Source organism: Pristiophorus japonicus, chromosome 3 (genome assembly GCF_044704955.1).
Source record: "Pristiophorus japonicus isolate sPriJap1 chromosome 3, sPriJap1.hap1, whole genome shotgun sequence".
In the NCBI taxonomy this organism is placed as follows: Eukaryota; Metazoa; Chordata; class Chondrichthyes; family Pristiophoridae; genus Pristiophorus; species Pristiophorus japonicus.
Window position 1 is genome coordinate 34631849 of NC_091979.1, and position 23799 is coordinate 34655647.

The following is a 23799-nucleotide window of genomic DNA, read 5'->3' on the forward strand; positions in this document are numbered from 1 at the left end:
TATCCAGCTCCATGTTGACAGATATCCCGTTGAGTAGGATCCTCATCATTATAGGAGGCGTCCTGTTGTAGGAGCAGTGGCCATTGATCGTGTTGACCCGCTGTACATCGGTGTCCCGGATACTGTCCCCACCATCTTCTGGTCCGCTTTCCGACCTATCCGATTCGTATACCAGCCGAGTTGCAGTTTTTTTGCACATGCGGGTCAAATGCCCTGTATTTTCCCGATTTCTGTAAACAACCTGCTGAAATCGACATTCTCTTGACGAGTGCCCACCTCCAGCACAGACCTGTTCCATTGTTCAAAGAGTTCACAAAGAATGAGCTGCGTCTGGATGATCTCTCTTGAGCTTCTCTCAGTTTGTAGTTGATTGCTCGCATTGTGGGTTGTTGATGTGTGAACGGCCACTCCTGTGGCCCTTGATGGCTTCTTCCTGCTGTTGAGAGCCTGTTCTCCCGGTTTTGTCTGTGTGTGGGGGAGGCAGCTTGTTTAGTGCTGTGAACTTCTTGTTCCGATATTTCGTTAGTTGTCGTACCTGCATTGTAAATCAACCTCATTTCTTCTTACCCTACCAAGAATATCTGTGCAACCAGTGCTGCTGCCTCTAAGGTCAGGTTCTTGGTCTCTATGAGCTTTCAGAATATGCCTGCGTGGCCTATTGCTTCAATGAAAAAGTCTCTCAGCATTTCTCTCCTCAGTTCATCGGAGAACTCACATAAACGAGCCAACCTCCGAAGTTCCGCACGAAGTCGGGTATGCTCTGGCCCACACAGCGTCTGTAGTTGTCGAACCTGTGTCTGGCCATGTGTAGGCTGCTCGCTGGCTTCAGGTGGTCTCTTACCAGTGTGCTCAATTCTTCAAACGACTTGGTTACTGGTTTCTCCGGTGCCAGCAGATCCTTCATTGAAGCGCATGTTTTCGAGCCACAGCTGGTCAAGAGATGGGCTCTTCTCTTGTCTGCTTTGTCATCTCCTAACCAGTCTTTGGTTACAAAGCTTTGCTGGAGCCTTTCTATAAAGTCCTCCCAATTGTCTCCCGCATTGTACTTTTCATCTGATCCGTTGTTCGCCATTCTGTGGATTCTGTAATCCCGTAACTCGTCGCCACTGTAAAGTCCTGTCCTCTCAGTACAGATTCACACCGAGGCATGAAGTGAAGTCAAGATCACTCTGGACCTGCACCTTTATTTCACAGCTCTGGAATGCTGCACTTGCCTGAGACCTGTCCTGATATACCTGTCTCTTGCAAGTGCACCCCTGGTGGTAAGGTATGCTGTTGGTTACAGGTCATATCTTATTACAGTCATGTATAGCATGTTAGGAGACAGTTATATATAATAATGTAAGATACATGACACCGAGCAGCCAGTACGCCAGGCTCAACCAAGACTACTGGGCCTTGGCAATGTGCTTGTGCCTCTAACCTGGGGCTCCAGGCCTGGATGCTGGCCTCGGCCCCCATTAAAGATGTCAGTTGTTTGGTTTTAGCAGCCCACCTCTTTTATAATATCACTTCAGCACTTCAGTTTTGAACAAGTTACTATCAATTACTTTCCCTACATCACAACATCATCATAGGTGATCCCTTGTATCGAGGAGGACGTGCTTCCATGCAAAAAAGTTCACAGGTGTTTCAATTAAAGACCGAATATTCCAGGTCCCCAGCTACATCCTGAAGGCTGGAAGATGCCTGTGCGTGGATTTTTTTAATGTGTGGTGGCCGTTGCACACCTGCCACCACACAGGCTTGACAGAGCTCGGACTTGGTCCAGTGACATGACGTAACCAAGATGACTGGAGACCTGCTCTGCTGCACGGACCTAGTGCAAACACAATCACAGTGTGGGCAGACCTGTGCTGCCTCTGGGTCCATGCCTCTTCTGGGACCCATTATAACAGTTCAAAATTACTCCATTGGATGTAAAGTGCATTGGGACATCCTGAGATCATGAAAGACACTGAATAATTCCAAGTCTTTCTTTCTTTCTTAATTTAACATTTTCAGCTGCTCTTCACATTGCAGCAAGTTGTTGCTCCCACGAAGTGGAACTGCTCGTGGAAGAAATTTGCTTTGGGCGGCAGTGGGCGATCGAGATTCAGCCTCCCATTTTACACTCCGCCCGATTTATTTCCCAATGTTGTCAGTGTAAAAGAGGTTGACAATGGGTTGTGGCACATTTTGTTCAGGCAACCCATCTCTCAGACAAATGTATTCCTTCTCTTTTACTCTGTAATGAACCTTCACTGCTGCCGCTGCCTAATATGAAACCAACCGGGCTGTTCCTTCCTCTCTCTCTGCTCAATTATTCCAAGCTCTTGCACACTTGGAAATCTGCATCCACTCTGTAATGAATGCTCACAAGTCTGTAGAGTTGATGCATTGTGAGTGGCTTAGCCAGTCACGTGATGTTCACAAGACTCAATAAAACCCCAGTCAGTTGTATTGTGTTCCTAACACAGATGAGGCTGCACACAGGGAGGTTAAAGTAACAGTGACCTCAGTCTTTAATAAGACAGTCCAGAGTGAGGAACGGGCCTTATATACAGTGCTCCCAAGGGAAGCTGGGAGCCCTTGGGACTTCAGGGGATGAGCTCCCTGGTGGCGGAACATGGGAGTGCATGCTTTACTGATACACAATAAGTTGGTTCTAGGTCATCCACGATGAGGTATGCAGTTGTGAGCCAAGTGGATGAACTGATAATGTATAGTGTGATTGTTAAACCTTTGTTAATAAACCAACTAGTTCTTAATAGCAATGTGTTGCTACGAATTCTTAAGCAAAGAACCCATGAAGCAAATACATTGCACACATCCTCTGGAGCTCTTGTATCTTTGCAAGAACTCTTGTTTCCACCTATATTAAGCCCAAGTTCTACAGGGTTAAGATCCAACACTACTCCACGGTGCAGAATTAAATCTCTCTGAAGCAAAGTGTGACTTTTATTTTCATCTAATATTTATTTGTTGTTAATGAAATTTCAAGATATTCTGTTCTTTATTATGCCGCCCTTGTGGAAGGTTAAGTTGAGACAAGAAATAAATTAGCCATGATTGATTTGAGTATGAACTGGTAAACAGAGCTATCTCATGGTCCCCGATGCTGCATGAGTAAACGGCATGAGTGAATGTAGTAATGAGCAGCGCTACACTGAACCATGTGGACCAGGTGTATTCTAGATTTGTTCCAAGGTCTGTACTGAGGTTGGTGACCTCAACTGGGGTAATGATGAGGGCCACAACATTCTAATGACCCCTGCCTGAAGGTATGGATCTGGGGGTACTGGAGGACACAATCATGCTTAGCTGTGATGGATCCCAGAGTCACGCAGCCTGGTGACACTCACTATCTACATCCACACTTGAATAATCAGATGCGTCGAACCATAGTCCAGTTTAAGCCTCTGTTTAAATTTCAGGAGAGAATCATGGAATAGTTACAGCATGGAAGAAGGCCATTCAGCTCATCGAGCCCATGCCGACTCTCAGCTAGTCCTACTCCCCCTACCTTTCACCATAGCCCTACAAATTTGATTTCCTTCGAGTACGTATCCAACTCCCTTTTGAAAGATAAAACTGAGTCTGCCTCCACCACCCTTTCAGGTAGTACATTCCAGATCGTAACCACTCGCTGCGTAAAAAGGTTTTTTCTTACGTCGCCTTTGGTTCTTTTGCCAATCATCTTCAATCTATGCTAGGAAGGAGAAAATGGGCGAGTAGAGGTGAGACGGAGGGGAGGGGCTGGGGATGGGGGGGGGAGGAATGTAAAAGCCTGGAATCTTCTTCTCTGAGTTGTTCACGATCTTTGAAAATTGTGGCAAAGGTTAATGCTGTGTGATGGGGTGCAGGAGCTTCTGAAATGCCAGCTGTGGCATTGAAACAGGTCCTGGATGTGAGAGAATGCATTAGTCAAACCGATAATCCAACTAGGTACATAAGAACATAAGAACATAAGAATTAGGAACAGAAGTAGGCCATCTAGCCCCTCGAGCCTGCTCCGCCATTCAATAAGATCATGGCTGATCTGGCCGTGGACTCAGCTCCACTTACCCGCCTGCTCCCTGTAACCCTTAATTGCCTTATTGGTTAAGAATATATCTATATGTGACTTGAATACATTCAATGAGCTAGCCTCAACTGCTTCCTTGGGCAGAGAATTCCACAGATTCACAAACCTCTGGGAGAAGAAATTCCTTCTCAACTCGGTTTTAAATTGGCTCCCCCGTATTTTGAGGCTGTGCCCCCTAGTTCTAGTCTCCCCGACCAGTGGAAACAGCCTCTCCGCCTCTATCTTGTCTATCCCTTTCATTATTTTAAATGTTTCTGTAAGATCACCCCTCATCCTTCTGAACTCCAATGAGTAAAGACCCAGTCTACTCAATCTATTATCATAAGGTAACCCCCTCATCTCTGGAATCAGCCAAGTGAATCGTCTCTGTACCCCCTCCAAAGCCAGTATATCCTTCCTTAGGTAGGTAGCATTTGTTATGTTTCCAGTTGTACTAAACAAACATGAGACAGTTCAGGTTAAGGACATTTTTAATTATTTCTGCTGTGTCTACTGACTGCTAAAAGTTGTCATTTGTACATAAGCGATTATATTTAAAACATGGAAGCATTTTTGTAGAAGTAATTGTAACGTTTTATCCAATCCTGTTTTTTTTTACGATTCTAAGAGTGTTGTTTTGCCACGTGCTGGTTTGATGCGACCTGCTGAGAGAGACATAAGCAGATGACCCGAGTTATGTTGCCAAGCCCATGTCAACCTCTGGCCAGGGAAAGTAAAATTCTCTGAAATGCCAATTCAGTTTTAATTGTAGCAGAAGGCCAACTGTCCCATTGACTCTCTGGCAATGTTAAAAAGATTCCAAATTGAAGTTTCAAAATAACTTTGTTAATCAAATAAATTATACAACTAAGCGCTGCAAAGCCAATGGGGCATTAAAAAAGGAGGAAGAGAGAAAACAGGTAATTATAGATCAGTTAGCCTGACATCGGTGGTGGGGAAAGTGTTGGAATCAATTATTAAAGATGAAGCAGCAGCGCATTTGGAAAGCAGTGACAGGATCCGTCCAAGTCAGCATGGATTTATGAAAGGGAAATCCTGCTTGACAAATTTTCGAGAATTTTTTGAGGATGTAACTAGTAGAGTGGACAAGGGAGAACCAGTGGATGTGGTGTATTTGAACTTTCAAAAGGCTTTTGACAAGATCCCACACAAGAGATTAGTGTGCAAAATTAAAGCACCTGGTATTGGTAGCAATGTATTGACGTGGATGGAGAATTGGTTGGCAGACAGGAAGCAGAGAGTCGGGATAAACGGGTCCTTTTCAGAATGGCAGGCAGTGATGAGTGGGGTGCCGCAGGATTCAGTGCTGGGACCAGAGCTATTTATAATATACATCAACGATTTAGATGAAGGAATTGAGAGTACTATCTCCAAGTTTGCAGATGACACTAAGCTGGGTGGGTGGTGGTGTGAGCTGTGAGGAGGATGCTAAGAGGCTGCAGGGTGACTTGGACAGGTTAGGTGAGTGCCAGATGCAGTATAATGTGGACAAATGTGAGGTTATCCACTTTGGTGGCAAAAACTGGAAGACAGAATATTATATGAATGGTGACAGATTAGGAAAAGGGGAGATGCAACGACACCTGGGTGTCATGGTACATCAGTCATTGAAATTTGGCATGCAGGTACAGCAGGCGGTGAAGAAGGCAAATGGCATGTTGGCCTTCATAGTTAGAGGATTTGAGTATAGGAGCAGGGAGGTCTTACTGCACTTGTACAGAGCCTTGGTGAGGTCACACCTGGAATAATATGTTCAGTTTTGGTCTCATAATCGAAGGAAGGACGTTCTTGCTATTGAGGGATTAGAGCGAAGGTTCACCAGATTGATTCCCGGGATGGCAGGACTGACATGTGACGAGAGACTGGATCAATTGGGCTTGTATCCACTGGAGTTTAGAAGAATGAGAGGGGATTTCTTAGAAACATATAACATTCTGACGGGATTGGACGGGTTCGAGGCAGGAAGAATGTTCCCATTGCTGGGGAGTTCCAGAACCAGGGGTCACAGTCTAAGAATAAGGGGTAAGCCATTTAGGACTGAGATGAGGAGAAACTTCTTCCCTCAGAGAGTGCTTAACCTATGGAATTCTCTACCGCAGAAAGTTGTTGAGGCCAGTTCGTTAGATATATTCAAAAGTGAGTTAGATATGGCCCTTAAGGCCAAAGGAACAGGAGTATGGAGAGAAAGCAGGAATGGGGTACTGAGGTTGAATGATCAGCCATGACCTTATTGAATGGCGGTGCAGGCTCGAAGGGCCAAATGGCCTGCTCCTGCACCTAATTTCTATGTTTCTATGTCTATGAGACACCTGCAGGTGACATCAATCGCTTCAATACATTAGATGGAGCTCACTCCATGCTTGTGTTATGCTAAACAGTTTACATTGATGTGAAATGAAAACAACTTGGCATCCAACAGACTGTGTAGTACAAGTGGTCTGCATTTGAACAACAAAACAAATTGTATTAGTAAATATTACAAAGTAGTACAAAGGGGCCGAAATTCCTCTGCTGTGTGCCTCCCAATAGCACCTCCGGGTAGCTAACGAGGCGCAAACCAGTTTTTGCGAAGGGGTGCGGGGGGGTGGGGTGGGCGGGTGAAAGGGGAGGGGCACTACCGGCTCCTGCGAAATTGCGCAGGAGTTAGCGGAGGTGCTGACACAATAGCGCCGCGCCCTGCTAGTAGCACCCCAGGCCGCCACGCAACCACCGATGACATCATTGCGTGCGTGGTGACCCCTTAGCGCCCCGCGGTGACCCCTCTCTACCCCGCAGTGAAAATTGGCCAGCACCCCGCGAGGCTGCTGTGAGTGGTGTCAGCTTCAGCCTCGCGAATCGCGAACCGGGCCGACATCCGCTCATGGGGCGGAAGTGGAAGGGGAGGCGGGAAGCACCACGCACCACCATTTTCCCGTTTTGGCCGACTCACCGGTTGGCCGGTCTTGAGTTTCCCCAGTTGTGATCGTGCAGCCTGGTGGCCCAGTGGAGGCCATTAGAGGCCCAGCAGAGTGCCCACCCCTTTAACAGAAGGGCACTGAAATGCATCAGCGCTACGTGGAGAAGCCGCATTGCGTTGCCGAACCTGCCCGTGTAGTGCCCCTGATCCCACCCCAACAGGAAGTGGAGCCTGCGACATTGCACTTCACTTCCTGTGAGGGATGGCAACTCCAATTCCGCGGCCGGGGCGGGACTTCCAAATGGGGCACTGGGAAATTTTGCTCCTAAAGTATTTTGAGCCTTTCGGCCCAACATGTCAGTGTTTATGCTCTACACAAGTCTACTCACACCACTTTTGATCTAACCCCTTCAACATATCCTTATATTCCTTTCTCCCACATGTGCTTTTCTAGCTTCCCCTTAAATGTATCTGTGCTATTCGCCTCAACCACTCCATGTGGTAGCGAGTTCCACATTCTAACCACTCTCTGCGTAAAAACGATTCTTCTGAATTCCCTGTTGGATTAGTGTTTATCGTATCATTTTGGCCCCTCGTTCTGGTCTCGCCCGCAATGTAGATCAAACGATTAAGCACATCTTTTTAATGTTCGATTTGCCTTATTCTTTATGCAGAAGTCTCACCTCGTAATCAATATCCAGATAGTCAAACTCTCCTTTGGTTCGAAAGTGCTGCGTGTGCTTATCCACGGTGAAGTTCACTTGCTTGTTGTAGCGTTCGATGGTGATGGAGTGCCAGTGCTGATCGTCCAACAGACTCCCCAGTGTGACCGAGGTGTGGCCATTGATGGAATGCAACTTTGTGTCACCTGAAATAGAGACGGTCCACTTTGCAGTTACACGTTCCAAAAATCAATGAACCATCCAACAAGCTGCTCCTTTGAAAGGAATGCATGAAGCTATTGCCTCAGAAATGGAAATCCAGCCGAGCTATTTAATAAAAATATATATATACAGGGTATGTATACTGGAACTGTGAAATCAATAGAGAAAACTGATTTGAAAAATTTCAAATGGTGGAAATCCACCAGAAATATTGAATTTTACAGAAGAATAGGAGTCCATTCATAGAATCAAAAAACCTTACAACCCAGTAGGAGGCCTTTCGGACCATTGTGCCTCTCCAGCTCTTTTCCCCAAAGTCCTGCTGTTGCTACCTTTTCAAGTATGTATCCAATTCCCTTTTGCAAGTTCTTATTGATTCTGATCGTGCATTCTAGAAACTAACTCACTACGAAACAAAGTTCTTTTGCCAGTTATCTTAAATCTATGTCCACTGGTCATGAACCCTTTTGCCCGTCCAAACAGTTTCTCCTTATTTACTCAATCAAAACCTCTCATAATTTCGAATGTCTCTGTTAAATCTCCCCTTAACCTTCTCTGCTCTGAGGAGAACAAAGCCAGCTTCTCAAGTCTCTTCATATACCTGAATGCCCTCCTCCCTGATATCATTCTGGTAAATCACGTCTATGGCCTTGACATCCTTCCACAGTGTGGTGCTCAGCATTGGACACAATACTCTAGCTAAAGCCTGACTAGTTTATAAAGATTTAGCATAAATTCCTCGCTTTTGCACTCCAAACCTGTATTAACAAAGCAACGGATCACATATGTTTTTTTAACAGCTTTATCAACTTGTCCCGACACCTTCAAAGATCGGTGTATGCAAACTCCAGGTCTCTCTGTACCTGCACCCCCATTAAAATTGTATCATTTAGTTTATATTTCCTCTCCTCGTTCTTCCAACTTCAAAATGGACTACTTTAGAATCTTTATTAATTTTCATCTGCCATGTGTCTGCCCATTCGCTTCGTTATACCTGTGTCCGTTTTCTGCTTTGTCTCTTTCGCCTGCCCTTTCCCGATACCCTCTTTTATCCACATCACTTTTTAAAGCTATTATGGGCTCTACTTCTAAAACTGTTTCTGGTAGGAGCATTCCATGTCCCAAAAACCGATGTGAAAAATAAGATTCTCCCAATCTTTTCCTTCGCTGTGTTTGGTAATGAAATAATGACCTCTACCAAAAAATGGACATAGCGTGTCCCTATCTATCCTATCAAAAGCCTCATTATTTTGAACTTTTGCCTATTTTTCTCTTTCAGGTGCTGACTCTGTTGCAGTACATTTTGCAACCCTTCCCTTCAGACTGTCTATACACTTGCGAAACAATCCCTTGCCACCCACAACGTTTTTGTAGATGATTGCATTGAGATCCTGGCTTTCACTGAAACTTAACTAATTGGTGAAGACATCTTGCTCCTCATCTAAGTCTCACTGCTTCATTATGCTTTCAACCACCTGCTCTGTCCATATTGCTATTGTTACTGTATCTTGCAACGTTTCTGCTGCCCACGTTTGGCTCACTTGCCGAGAAGGAGCTCCGAGTAGAGCACTTGCTTTGGGAGTCTTGAGTCTGGCATGCGAATTATGTGGCCTACACAGTGGAGCTGATCAAGTGTGGTCAGTGATTCAATACTGGGGATGTTGGCCTGGACAAGGACTCTAACGTTGGTGTGTCTGTCCTCCCAGGGGATTTGTAGGATCTTGCGGAGACATCGTTAGTGGTATTTCTCCAGTAACTTGAGGTGTCTGCTTTCATGGTCAATGTTTCTGAGCCATACAGGAGGGCTGGTATTACTACAGTCCTATAGACCATGAGCTTGGTGACAGTTTTGAGGGCCTAGTCTTCACACACTTTCCTCAGGCGGCCGAAGGCTGCACTAGTGCACTGGAGATGGTATTGGACCTCATCTTCAATGCCTGCTCTTGTTGATAGGAGGCGCCCGAGATAAGGAAAGTGGTCCACGTTGTCCAGGGCTGTGCAGTGGCTGATAAAGTGCAACATCCCAATTGATACCTGTTAGTCCCTGGCCAAAGACTGCCCCAAGTGGAGGAAGTGCATCCGGGAGGGTGCTGAGCTCCTCGAGTCTCGTCGCCGAGAGCAGGCAGAAATCAAGCGCAGGCAGCAGAAAGAGCGTGCGGCAAACCAGTCCCACCCACCCATTCCTTCAACGACTATTTGTCCCACCTGTACCAAAGACTGTGGTATTGGACTGTACAGCCACCTAAGAACTCATGTTAAGAGTGGAAGCAAGTCTTCCTTGATCCCGAGGAACTGCCTATGATGATGATGGTTACTGTATGGGCTCCAGCACCAAGTCACACTTTGGTCTCTCCCGCTTCATTTCCTTTAAGCATTTCACCTTGTTCCACCCCACGCAATTCTCCTTTAAAATCTTAATTGCCTACCGCCCCCGCAGACCCCATCCCCTTTTTCTCACAGCGATATCCTCCTTCGTGTCATCCCTCAGCCTCTGAACTAAACGAATCCTCATCCTCATCCATCTCAGCTACCTTTGCCTTTTCTCCTCTGAATTCACCACGCTCCTCGCCTACATAAACCATCTAAATTCTCTGACTTGTTCTTTCGACCTTCCCCATTCTGTAATGGCATCTCGATTCTCAATTAACGACGAGACCATCTCAATTTATTTCCTTGCATTCCTCTCCACCCGCATCTCCCCAAGTGACATAAAACTGCCTAGTCTTTTGTTCGTCGATTCACCACAATACATGTGCAGTCACTGATTTGCTCGATCACTCACTCACCTTCACCTTTCGCACACTTGCCCCAGCAAAATCTTTATTCTCTCCCATCACAGTCATGACCCCAGTATCACCCCGGCTCCACACCTTTTTGTCCAAAGGGTGTAGATCTGAGGGTATCTCATGCACAACTGGCTTGGCCAGCCATCACCACAGCTGACTGGACCACATGAAGTGAGAGTGGGCCTCACTGCTCTCTGCAAAAACCGTCCACTACTCATCCTGTAAATAACGATAGCCCTCAGCTTCTTATTGCCACTCCCAACCATCTCCTTAAAGCCTCTCCATTGCCTCCTTTAGCCACACCGCCAAAGCCTGGTTTGAGGTTCTCATGACCTTCATTGTCATTTAGATTGAAATCATTAGTTCATCAAGTCAAACCTGTCCCAAGGCTCCACCCATTTTAGCCACAAGCTGCCTTTTTTTCGAGTGTTTCTGCTATCTCTCTTCATAGACGCTCTGAGTTCACCTTGTCCATGGGATCCACTTCATGCTCCATTGACCACATTCCCACTAAACTGCTGATTGCCCAACTTCCCTTCCTGGCTCTTATGCTAGTTGACATTGTAAATGGTTTCCTTTGCTCAGATACTGTCCACGTCCCTTTCAAAACTAACGTCATCACTCTCTCATTCAAAAAATTCCACCCTCGTTCCCTTTGTCCTTGAAAACACTTGTGCCGTTGTCAACCTCTCTAAATTCATTGAACGTTTTGTCCCCTCCCAGATCCATCATTCCCAAAATTCCGGGTTGCAATCTCTCATAAGAACAAAAGAACATAAGGAATAAGAGCAAGATTAGGCCATTTGGCCCATCAAGCCTGCTCTGCCATTCAATAAGATCATGGCTGATCTGATCATGGACTCAGTTCCACTACCCTGCCTGCTTCCCATAATCCTTTACTCCTTTATCGCTCATAAATCTGTCTATCTCCTCCTTAAATATATCCAATGACCCAGCCTCCACTGCTCTCTGGGGCAGAGAATTCCATAGATTTACAACCCTCTGAGAGAAGAAATTTCTCCTCATCTCAGTTTTAAATGAGCGGCCCCTTATTCTGAGACTATGTCCCCGAGTTTAGTTTCCCCTATGAGTGGAAATATCCTCTCTGCATCTACCTTGTTAAGCCCCCTCATTACCTTATATGTTTCAATAAGATCACCTCTCATTCTTCTGAACTCCAATGAGCATAGGCCCAACCTACTCAACCTATCCTCATAATTCAAGCCCCTCATCTCCGGAATCAATCTAGTAAACCTTCTCTGAACAGTCTCCAATGCAAGTATATCCTTCCTTAAATACGGAGACCAAAACTGTACGCAGTACTCCAGGTGTGGCTTTACCAAAACCTGTACAGTCTCCAGTTATGCTTACACTCCGTTAACAGCAGTGAATGTAACCACCATCCTCAGTAACTGTCTGTGGTGCTTTCTCCCTCCTCATCCTCCTCGAACTTACTGAATCCTTTGACACGGTCAATCACACTATCCTTCTTTGGTTTCAATCGCACTTGCACTGACCTTGCTTGGTTCCAATCTTATCTATCCAATCGTTGCCAGAGCATTGCCATCAATGACTGCTTTTCCCACCCCCACATTGTTCCCTCTTAAAGATCAACCCTTGGCCCCTTCCTCTGCCTCATCTATATGCTACCACTTGGTGACATAATCTGGACGGATTAGTGGATTATGCTTAACCTCCCAATCTCTGTAATCTCCTCCAGCACCACGACCCTCCCCGAGGTATCTGTGCTCCTCTAATTCTGCCCTATTGAGCATCCCTGATTATAATCGCTCAACCATTGGTGGCCGTGCCTTCTGCTGCCGAGGCATGAAGCTCTGGAATTCCCTGCCTAAACCTCTCCGCCTCTCCACCTCTCTTTCCTCCTTCAAGACGCTTCTTAAAACCTACCTCTTTGACCAAGCTTTTGGTCATCTACCCTCATTTCTCCTTATGTAACTCGGTGTCAAATTTTTTGTCTCATAATACATCTGTGAAGCGCCTTGGGACATTTCACTACGTAAAAGGTGCTATGTAAAATACAAGTCGTTGTTGTTGATTTGTTGCCAATTTAATATTGAAACACTTACCTAAATTGAGCTGCAGTGAAAGTTTTCCTTTCTTTAGTTCCAGTGTGATACAATCTCCCTGCTGTCCTTCTCCATGCAACATCACTCCATCACTTTGCATCGTCTTGAACTTCAAAGAAATTATGTCTTTGACCGTGCTCATGCTCTTTTGATTGAATCTGTAAAGTAGGGAACTTCTGCCATCAAAGTCAGCTACATCAGACTCTACAGAGGAAGAAAAAAAATTAACGTGAAATTTCTAAAAGTTCTTTTTTGTCTCGTGGCAAAGCTGAAACGAAAGGGTTGAATTTGCACACATCAACGGCCACCGTGACTTCAGCTGAAGAGCAGAGGAACCCTCGGAGAATCACCATCTCCGACGGGGGGGGCTGTGGATCTTCTGCTGACGTTATGGAGGCCGATCAAGACAACCTCTGCAGTAATTCGTCCGCTAGGCGTCAAATAAGTGCTAATTTATTTACGGTGACACTAGCCTCATATCTGATCACAGGGGGATCTAGCCACCTTGTGGAGGAAGAGCATCCGGGAGGGCGCTGAGCACCTCGAGTCTCGTCGCCAAGAGCATGCAGAAAACAAGTGCAGGCAGCAGAAGGAGCGTTCGGCAAACCAGACTCCCCACCCACCCTTTCCTTCAATGACTATCTGCCCCAGCTGTGACAGAGACGGTAATTCTCATATTGGACTGTTCAGTCACCTGAGAACTCATGTTTAGAGTAGAAGCAAGTCTGCCTCGATTTTGAACAACTGCAGATGATGATGGATTTGATCACATAATCTAAGTTGACAGTTCAGCGCAATGCTGAGGGTGCACCGTAATGTGGGAGACAGTAACTTTCAGGTTAGAAGCTTATCTGCTCAGTTGGACCGAAAAGATCCCACAGTACCATTGAAGTCGAGTAGAACGTTCCCCTGGTGTCTTGAACAGTGTTGGAGGAGAATGATGGGGTCGACTGTGACAAGGGCAGAAGAAAGATAAGGAGGGATAATGCACCATGGTCACAGTCACAGAAATATGTAATTTGTGACTTTAGTTAAGGCTCTTTTGGAGCTATGCAGGAACAGAACCCTATTTGGAGAATTTCAAACTTGGAATCGCAGGAAAGATGGGCTCGGATTTGCGAGGCGGCAATTTGTTCAGCAAGTTTAGCATGGGAACAGGGTGATTGAAGATGGAGCAATAGTTTGCAAGGACAGAAGGGTTCACGGTGAGCTTTTTTGAGAAAAGCATGAGAATGAGATTTCTGAACGAGAAGGGGACAGTACACAAGGAGGGGAAAGCATTTGCATTGTCTGCTCACATGGAGGCCGGGAAGGAAAGTGGGGAGGTCAGCAGTGTAGTAGGAGTGGAGTCAAGGGAACAGGACGTTGGTCTAATCTTTGAGATGAACTTGGAGAGTACATGAGAGGGGATCGGAACAAAACTAGAGAGAAAGATATAGGTTCAAGGCTAGTGTAGCGGGGATCTTAGGGGAGGTTTGTTTTGCTGGATAAGCAAAGGGGGCACAAGCAACAGAGGCAGCTGAACAGGTGGCCTCAATCGTAGTGACAAAGAAGTTCATGAACCTATCACACCTGCTGTTGAAAGTGAGGGTAGGGCAGGAGCAGAGTTTAAAGTGTGGTGGAGAAAAGAAGCTAGGCATTATCTTTGCTTGCCAAGATGATCTTGGAGGATTGGCCCAACCAGATTTGATGGTAATGATGGTTAAGCCAATTATCCACCAGGAATTCACAAGTCTGCAGCTTGGTTGTGGATAGCCACCTGTGAGGGCAGACAGGGCCTTGATTTACCATCCCACCTGAAAAATGGCACCTCCAACAGTACAGTATTCCCTCAGTGCTGCTCCTAAGTGCTAGCCTAGATTATGGCTTGGAGTTTCCACTAAAGGGGGCATAGAAACATAGAAAATAGGTGCAGCAGCAGGCCATTCGGCCCTTCGAGCCTGCACCACCATTCAATATGATCATGGCTGATCATGCAGCTTCAGTACCCCACTCCTGCATTCTCTCCATACCCCCTGATCCATTTAGCCATAAGGGCCACATCTTACTCCATTTTGAATATATCAAAACGAACTGGACTCAACAGCTTTCTGTGGTAGAGAATTCCACATGTTCACAATTCTCTGGGTGAAAAAGTTTCTCCTCATCTCGGTCCTAAATGGCTTACCCCTTATCCTTAGATTGTGATCCTTGGTTCTGGACTTCCCCAACATCGGGAACATTCTTCCAGCATGTAACCTGTCCAATCCCAACAGGTTTTATATGTTTCTATGAGATTCCCTCTCATTCTTCTACATTCAAGTGAATATAAGCCTAGTCGATTCAGTCTTTCTTCATAGATCAGTCCTGCCATCCCGGGAATCAGTCTGGTGAACCTTCGCTGCACTCTCTCAATAGCAAGAATGTCCTTCCTCAGATTAGGAGACCAAAACTGTACACAATACTCAAGGTGTGGTCTCACCAAGGCCTGTACACCTGCAGTAAGACCTCCCTGCTCCTATACTCAAATCCTCTTCCTTTGAAGGCCAATATGCAATTTGCTTTCTTTACTGCTTGCTGTATCTGCATGCCTACTTTCAATGACTGATGTACCATGTCACTCAGGTCTCGTTGCACCTCCACTTTTACTAATCTGTCACCATTCAGATAATAATCTGCCTTCTGTTTTTGCCACGAAAGTGGATAGCCTCACATTTATCCACATTATACTGCATCTGCCATGCATTTGCCCACTCACCTAACCTGTCCAAATCACCCTGCAGCCTCTTAGCTCCCTCCTCACAGCTCACACTGCCACTGAGCTAAGGGTCATCTGCAAACTGAGAGATATTACATTCAATTCCTTCATGTAAATCATTAATGTATATTGTAAATAGCTGGCAATCGGCAAATTGGGTCCAGAATGCACCTGGCACTGCATTAGCTTTGGCCGAGTTGAGCTTACGCCCAAGTTTCTGCCCAAAGCCATGAGATCAAGCGTAAAATCCCCCACGAATCAGCGCAGTGAAATAGCATGATCAATTTATGGCTGGAAAAGGATCCCAAAGAGAAGAGTGATCGCCAGGAAATGAGACATTCTTCAAGTTATAAACAAATCGCTGGTTTCTGCAGCAGCAGGCCTGTGGCTTCAATTGACTGCTGGTCAGGTGGAGACATGTCATCACAGGTGCCTGTGCGCCTGAGAATCTGAGCGCAATGGGATGACAACCTTCGAATGACACAATGGGGAGAAACTCTCCTTTCTGACCTGGGCACGTGACCGGTTTTGTGGGCAGGGACGGCTTCGGGTGAAGAGACTGCTGAACTAGTGTAAAAGATTGAGGATACTTCAAGTGTCAAATGAACACAGTGCACAACTCAAATTTAATATTCTGCAATCTTTCGCACTATTTGTTGCAAAGCTAAAGTGGTAATGGGACAAACAAATCAATAAAAGAATAGAAATGCTGGAAATCTCAGCGGGGCAGATCTGAAACGTTAACTCTGTTTCTTTCTCCACAGATTTTGCCTGACCCACTGAGATTTCCAGCATTTCTGTTTTTATTTCATATACCAGCATCTGCAGTATTTTGCTTTTGTAAATAAGTAAAAGATGAGTCTAGAGGAGCTGTAAATGACAGCAATAGATTCATCGCCAGCTGCATTCCTTCAATTGGGCACTTTACAGGCTTTTGGACTCAACATTGAGTTCAACGATTTCAGATCATGACCACTGCCGCTATTTTTTCTAACAGCAACTATGCCATCATCACAGTGTCATTTAATTTCTGCTGCCTCCCACCCTATCATAGACCTTCCCTTTTGTTCTTTCCTCTCTTCCCAAGTGAAATGTTGTAAAGTTCTGAGATATTTGAAATATTTTGCATAATAATTGGATCAAGAAATACTCCAACACCTCCCTGCATCGCACCCTCCCCTTGCCTGCCTCGCCCTCCCCTCCCCTCCCTGCATCACCTTCCCCTCCCCTGCCTGCCTCGCCCTCCCCTCCCCTCCCTGCATCACCTTCCCCTCCCCTGCCTGCCTCGCCCTCCCCTCCCCTCCCTGCATCACCCCCTCCCCTGCCTGCCTCGCCCTGCTTGACCATCAATCCAAGACTGCTCATCAAAAGGTTTTGACCCACTAGCCCAAGGGTTCTCATTGTGGTGAGTCTTAAAGATAGACAAACATCAGATTATGTAAGGAATGCAAGGTTTTATTGAGAAGTTTTTAGCATAAATGTTGCCCTAAGAAATGGTTTCTTTTTTCAAAAATCTAGAATTACTATCAATGAATTTTCATTGTGGAAAGTAGTATATTTTCATTATATTTGAAGTATCAAGAAACTATTTTTCTTTTCAGTGCAAGAGTGGTTTTACATGTGTGATTTCTTAATAAATATCAGCATTAATGGAACTAAAATCCAGAAGAAACCCAAGAGAGACAACAATGTATGCTTGCGATTAAAAGAAAAATAGAATTTTCTTCACAAAATAATTGATCTCAGGGACTGTTTTTATAATAGTTTCACACCAAAACTGATAGCATAGTTTGTTTTTGTATGTTTGTTCTTCTGCAATTGTTCAGCTTGAATTCCCCTCTTTTGGTGAGTTGACTAGTATTATCTGAGTTATTTTGAAGTATTACACAGACTGCAGCGGTTCAAGAAGGCAGCTCACCACCACCTTTTCAAAGGCAATTAGGGATGGGCAATAAATGCTGGCATTGCCAATGGTGCTCACATCCCATGAATAAATAAAAAGATCTTACACTCTAACTAGAAAGTTTCAGAGCAATAGTACCTAAGTCTCACAATAAAACAATCAAAATATGGTAAGAAGCAGCAGGGTAGAATGCCTTGAATTATTTTTCATCTACTTTGAATAAATAGCTACAGAAAAGCTTTAAGCCATTGGCAATAATCCATTGCTAATAATTTTGAACAACTGACTTACCAGGCCATCATAAAGGCCAAGTAATAAACTAGTAAACAACATCATCATAGGCAGTCCCTCGAAACGAGGATGACTTACTTCCACGCCAAAAAGGAATGAATTCACAGGTATTTCAATGAAGGACCTAATATTCCAGATCCCAAACTACATGTTGAAGGGTGGAAGATGCCTGTGCGTGGATTTTTTTCACGTGTGGTGGCCTTTCCACACCAACCACCACACGGGCTTGACAGAGCTGGGTCTTGGTCCCGTGGCAAGGATTACCCAAGACTAACTGGAGACCAGCTTTGCTGCACGGGCCTAGTGCGCACACATATCGCAGTGTGGGCTGGCCCGTGCTGTCCCTGGGCCCACGCCGCTTCTGGCTCTGAACTCACGCCTCTCCCGGGTCCCGATCATGTCGCTCTACATTCTCTCGCTGCTGCTTCGCCCCGACCTCGCTGCTCCTGATGTAATCACAGAGAAGTGCTAAATCCTTGCCTGTCCTATAGTTGATAAGAGAGATGCCATGTGTGATGAAGGGAAATCTTATCTGATAAATCTGCTGAAATGTTTCCCTACTCCCTCGCAGAACTAATCTCAAAGAATTAAGTTATTGTTGCCAAAACCAGGCTCTGTCCTGCACGTTCCTTTGCGGTGAGTCGAGTGCCAAGTTATGGCCATACCACCAGAGAGAACATGCAAGAAAAGGTCAGCTACCAGGCCATGGGGCAAGTTTCTTGGGGGTTCTGCAGCCAGGTGCAGAACAACACTGGTAAAGATTAGAGTGCATGATATAGAAACATAGAAACATAGAAAATAGGTGCAGGAGCAGACCATTCAGCCCTCACAAAGAAAAATAGAAAATAGGTGCAGCAGTAGGCCATTCGGCTCTTCGAGTCTGCACCACCATTCAATAAGATCATGGCTGATTATTCCCTCAGTACCCCTTTCCTGCTTTCTCTCCATACCCCTTGATCCCCTTGACCGTAAGGGCCATATCTTACACCCTATTGAATATATCCAATGAACTGGCATCAACAACTCTCTGTGGCAGGGAATTCCACAGGTTAACAACTCTCTGAGTGAAGAAGTTTCTCCTCATCTCAATCCTATATGGCCTACCCATTATCTTAAGACTGTGTCCCCTGGTTCTGGACTTCCCCAACATCGGGACCATTCTACCCACATCTAACGTGTTCCATCCCATCAGAATTTTATATGTTTCTATAAGATCCCCTCTCATCCTTCTAAACTCCAACGTATAAAGGCCCAGTTGATCCAGTCTCTCCTCATATGTCAGTCTTGCCATCCCGGGAATCAGTCTGGTGAACCTTTGCTGCACTCCCTCAATAGCAAGAACGTCCTTCCTCAGATTAGGAGGCCAAAACTGAACACAATATTCCAGATGAGGCCTCACCAAGGCCCTGTACAACTGTAGTAAGACCTCCCTGCTCCTATACTCAAATCCCCTTGCGATGAAGGTCAACATACCATTTGCCTTCTTCACCGCCTGCTATACCTGTATGCCAACTTTCAATGACTGATGAACCATGACACCCAGGTCTCATTGCACCTCCCCTTTTCCTAATCTAACGCCATTCAGATAATATTCTGTCTTCGTGTTTTTGCCCCCAAAGTGGATAACCTCACATTTATCCACATTATACTGCATCTGCCATGTATTTTCCCATTCACCTAACCTGTCCAAGTCACCCTGCAGCCTCCTAGCATCACCCTCACAGTTCACGCCACCACCCAGTTTAGTGTCATCTGCAAACTTGGAGATATTACACTCAATTCCTTCATCCCAATCATTAATGTATATTGTAAATAGCTGGGGTCCCAGCACTGAGCCCTGCAGCACTCTACCAGTCACTGCCTGCCATTTTGAAAAGTACCAATTTCTCCCGACTCTCTGCTTCCTGTCTGCCAACCAGTTCTCTATTCACGTCATTACATTATCCCCAATACCATGTGCTTTGATTTTGCACACCAATCTCTCGTGTGGGACCTTGTCAAAAGCCTTTTGAAAGTCCAAATACATCACATCCACTGGTTCTCCCTTTTCCACTCTACAAAAAATTCCAGAAGATTTCTCAAGCATGATTTCCCCTTCATAAATCCATGTTGACTTGGACCGATCCTGTCACTGCTTTCCAAATGCACTGCTATTTCATTCTTAATAATTGATTCCAACATTTTCCCCACAACTGATGTCAGGCTAACCAGTCTATAATTACCCGCTTTCTCTCTCCCTCCCTTTTTAAAAAGTGATGTTACATTAGCTCCCCTCCAGTCCATAGGAACTGATCCAGAGTCGATAGACTGTTGGAAAATGATCACCAATGCATCTACTATTTCTAGGGCCACTTCTTTAAGTACTCTGGGATGCAGACTATGTGGACAAGGGAGAACCAGTGGATGTGGTATATTTGGACTTTCAAAAGGCTTTTGACAAGGTCGCACACAAGAGATTGGTGTGCAAAATTAAAGCACATGGTATTGGGGGTAATGTAATGACGTGGATAGAAAACTGTTTGGCAGACAGGAAGCATAGACTCGAAATAAACGGATCCTTTCTTTTCAGAATGGCAGGCAGCGACCAATGGGGTGCCGCAGGATTCAGTGCTGGGACCCCAGCTATTTACAATCTACATCAATGATTTAGATGAAGGAATTGAGTGTAATATCTCCAAGTTTGCAGATGACACTAAGCTGGGTGGTGGTGTGAACTGTGAGGAGAATGCTAAGAGGCTGCAGGGTGATTTGGACAGGTTAGGTGAGTGGGCAAATGCATGGCAGATGCAGTATAATGTGGATAAATGTGAGGTTATCCACTTTGGTGGCAAAAACAGGAAGATAGAATATTATCTGATTGGTGACAGATTAGGAAAAGGGGAGGTGCAACGAGACCTGGGTTTCATGGTACATCAGTCATTGAAGGTTGGCATGCAGGTACAGCAGACGGTGAAGTAGTCAAATGGCATGTTGGCCTTCATAGCTAGAGGATTTGAGTATAGGAGTAGGGAGGTCTTACTGCAGTTGTACAGAGCCTTGCTGAGGCCACACCTAGAATATTGTGTTCAGTTTTGATCTCCTAATCTGAGGAAGGACATTCTTGCTATTGAGTACAGCGAAGATTCACCAGTCTGATTCCCAGGATGGCAGAACTGACAAATGAGGAGAGACTGGATCAACTGTGCTTGTATCCACTGGAATTTAGAAGAATGAGAGGGGATCTCATAGAAACATATAAAATTCTGACGGGATTGGACACGTTAGAGGCAGGAAGAATGTTCCCATTGCTGGGGAGTTCCAGAACCAGGGGTCACAGTCTAAAAATAATGGGTAAGCCATTTAGGACCGAGATAAGGAGAAACTTCTTCAATCAGAGAGTGGTTAACCTGTGGAATTCTCTACCGCTGAAAGTTGTTGAGGCCAGTTTGTTAGATTTATTCAAAAGGGAGATAGATTTTGCCCTTACAGCCAAAGGGATCAAAGAGAGAAAGCAGAAAAGGGATACTGAGGTTGAATGATCAGCCATGATCTTATTGAATAGTGGTGCAGGCTCGAAGGGTCAAATGGCCTGCTCCTGCACCTAATTTCTATGTTTCTATGATTCTATGATTCGATGTTATCTTGCTGAGCACCGCCTCATTAATGATTATGATTGTGATCCTCACTCCCTATAGCCCTTTGACTGTTCACTGTTGAAATATTGTTGGTGTCCTCTACTGTAAAACTGATACAAATTAATTGTTTCGAGTTTCTGCCATATACATGTTCCCCATTACTAATTCCCTGGCCTCGTCCTCTAAGGGACCAACATTTTCTTTAGCCACTCTTTTTCTATTTATATACCTGTAGAAACTCTTACTATCTGTTTTTATATTTTGTGCTAGCTTACTTTCATCGTCTATCTTCCCTTTCTTAATCATTTTTTTAGTCATTCTTTGCGTACAAGAGAAAAAGTTCACTATGACTGTTCTGCAAGAACAGAACATTTTACTACATGCCAGTTATTCCCACCCAAAATCTATCTTTAAAGTTACTGTCATTTTTCTTTTTGTTATATCAGCTTTGCCAAATTTCTGTTTCTCTTTTCAGTACAGGTTGAACCTCTCTGGTCCAGGACTCTCTGGTCCAGAAACATCCGTGGTTCGGCATTATTTTGCAGAACTACCGCTTTGCGTGGGTGGCGTCCCGGTTTCCTGTGCTTCCGCGATGTTTGTTTACGTCCGGCCGGCAATCCTGGCTCTCAGAGCTCTGTGCTATTATTTAGCTCTAATTTACACCTAAATATGGCTCAAAGATACCTGCAAGCAGTGGAAGTGTTGCTAGTGCTGCTAAGCGTCAAGATTGGTTGAAGAAGATAGCCCAGGAGAACGGTGAGTAGCACTCTACAGGAACCGGTAAGCCTAGGCTAGGTGCACACTTGTGTAGAGTGTGTCGGTACAATCATATAATGACCTCCAGTGGTTCGGAAAATCCTCTGTTTCAGCACCGGTCAGGTCCCAAGGGTGCCAGACCACAGAGATCCAACCTGGACAATGAAGTGACCGCTCGTGCCTGGTCATGCCAAAACCTGATGAAAGGTCCCACCCAAAACAGTAGCCTTTCTTAAGCTTTCAGTGGTTGACTGATCTGTACACTTCAAGCTGTCCCGTTTTTACTTTGGAAGATTTTACTAGTTGATCTGTAATTGTTCAGCCTGAAAAACAAAAATATTGTTCAAAAATGCATGATTTCCCCCTGCTTTAGGTGTCAACGCTGACTCACTACTTGCACTCTCACCTCTGAGTCAGAAGATTGTGTTTTCAAGCCCCACTCCAGATACTTGAGCAATTGATCTCAGCTGGCACTTCAGCACAGTCCTGCGAGGTGCTGTATTTCAGATGTAACATTAAATTGAGACCCTGTATGCCTTCTCAGGTGGATGTGTTTGAAGAAGAACAGGGGCTAGCTCTTGGTGTCCTTCCAAAAGTTATCCCTCAAACAATAGCACTAAAAAAAAAATCAGATCTCATTGCTGCTTGTGGGAATTTGCTGTGAACAAATTGGCTGCCGTGTTTCCTGCAACAGCTTCTCATCCTGCCCACGCGTCATTACCTCTGGTGTTCCCCACTGATCTATCCTTGCCCCCCCTCTCTTCTATTTCTCATCTAAATGTTGCCCCTCCATGACATCATCTGAAAACACAGCATCAGTTTCCACATGTATGCTGACGCCATGCAGCTCTACCTCACTACCACTTCTCTCGAACCTTCAACCATCTCTAAATTGTCAGACTGTTGTCTGACATCCAGTTCTGGATGAGCAGAAATTTTCTCCAATTGAATATTGAGAAGACTGAAGCTAGTGTTCACCCCCCACCCACCCACCCCCCGCCCCACAACAAACTTTACTCCCTAGCCACTGACTCCATCCCACTCCCCAACTTCTGACTGAGGCTGAATCACACTGTTCACAACCTTGGTGTCATATTTGATCCTGAAATGAGCTTTCGACCACATATCCGCAGCATAACTAAGACCGCCTAGTTCCACTTTCGTAACATCACCCGTCTACGCACTTGCCTCAGCTCATCCGCTGCTGAAACCCTCATCCATGCCTTTGTTACCTCTAGACTTTGACTATTCCAATGCACTCCTGGCTGGCCTCCCACATTCTACCCTGCGTAAACTGGAGATAATCCAAAACTCGGCTGCCCATGTCCTAACTCGCACCAATTCCCACTCACCAATCACCCCCGTGCTCGCTGACCTAAATTGGCTCCCGATCAAGTAACGCGTCGATTTCAAAATTCTCATCCTTATATTCAAATCCCTCCATTGCATCGGCCCTCCAAATCGCTGTAATCTCCTTCAGCCCCACAACCCCCCGAGATGTCTGCGCTCTTATTCTGTCCTCTTGAGCATCCCTGACTATAATCACTCGACCCTTGGTGGCCCTGCCTACAGTTGCCTAGGCCTTAAGTTCTGGAACCCCCTGCCTAAATCTCTCCGCCTCTCTACCTCTCTATCCTCCTTCAAGGCGCTCCTTAAAACCTACCTCTTTGACCAAGCTTTTGGTCAGCTGCCCTAATTCCTTCTTATGTGGCTCAGAGCCAAATTTATTGTCTCATAATATTCCTGTGAAGCGCCTTGTGACGTTTCACCATGTTAAAG

General features: G+C 45.4%; 1 protein-coding gene across 1 annotated transcript in view; it reads right to left on the reverse strand.

Moving 5' to 3' along the window:
• Window positions 1-23799, reverse strand: part of LOC139253730 (contactin-associated protein-like 5) — a 1639232-nt gene that overhangs the window by 711867 nt on the left and 903566 nt on the right. The window contains exons 5-6 of the mRNA XM_070873523.1: window positions 12720-12923; window positions 7646-7830 (exon numbers count right to left, since the gene is read on the reverse strand). Of these exons, the coding sequence (XP_070729624.1) occupies window positions 7646-7830; window positions 12720-12923 (389 nt within the window). The remainder of the gene's footprint in view (window positions 1-7645; window positions 7831-12719; window positions 12924-23799) is intronic.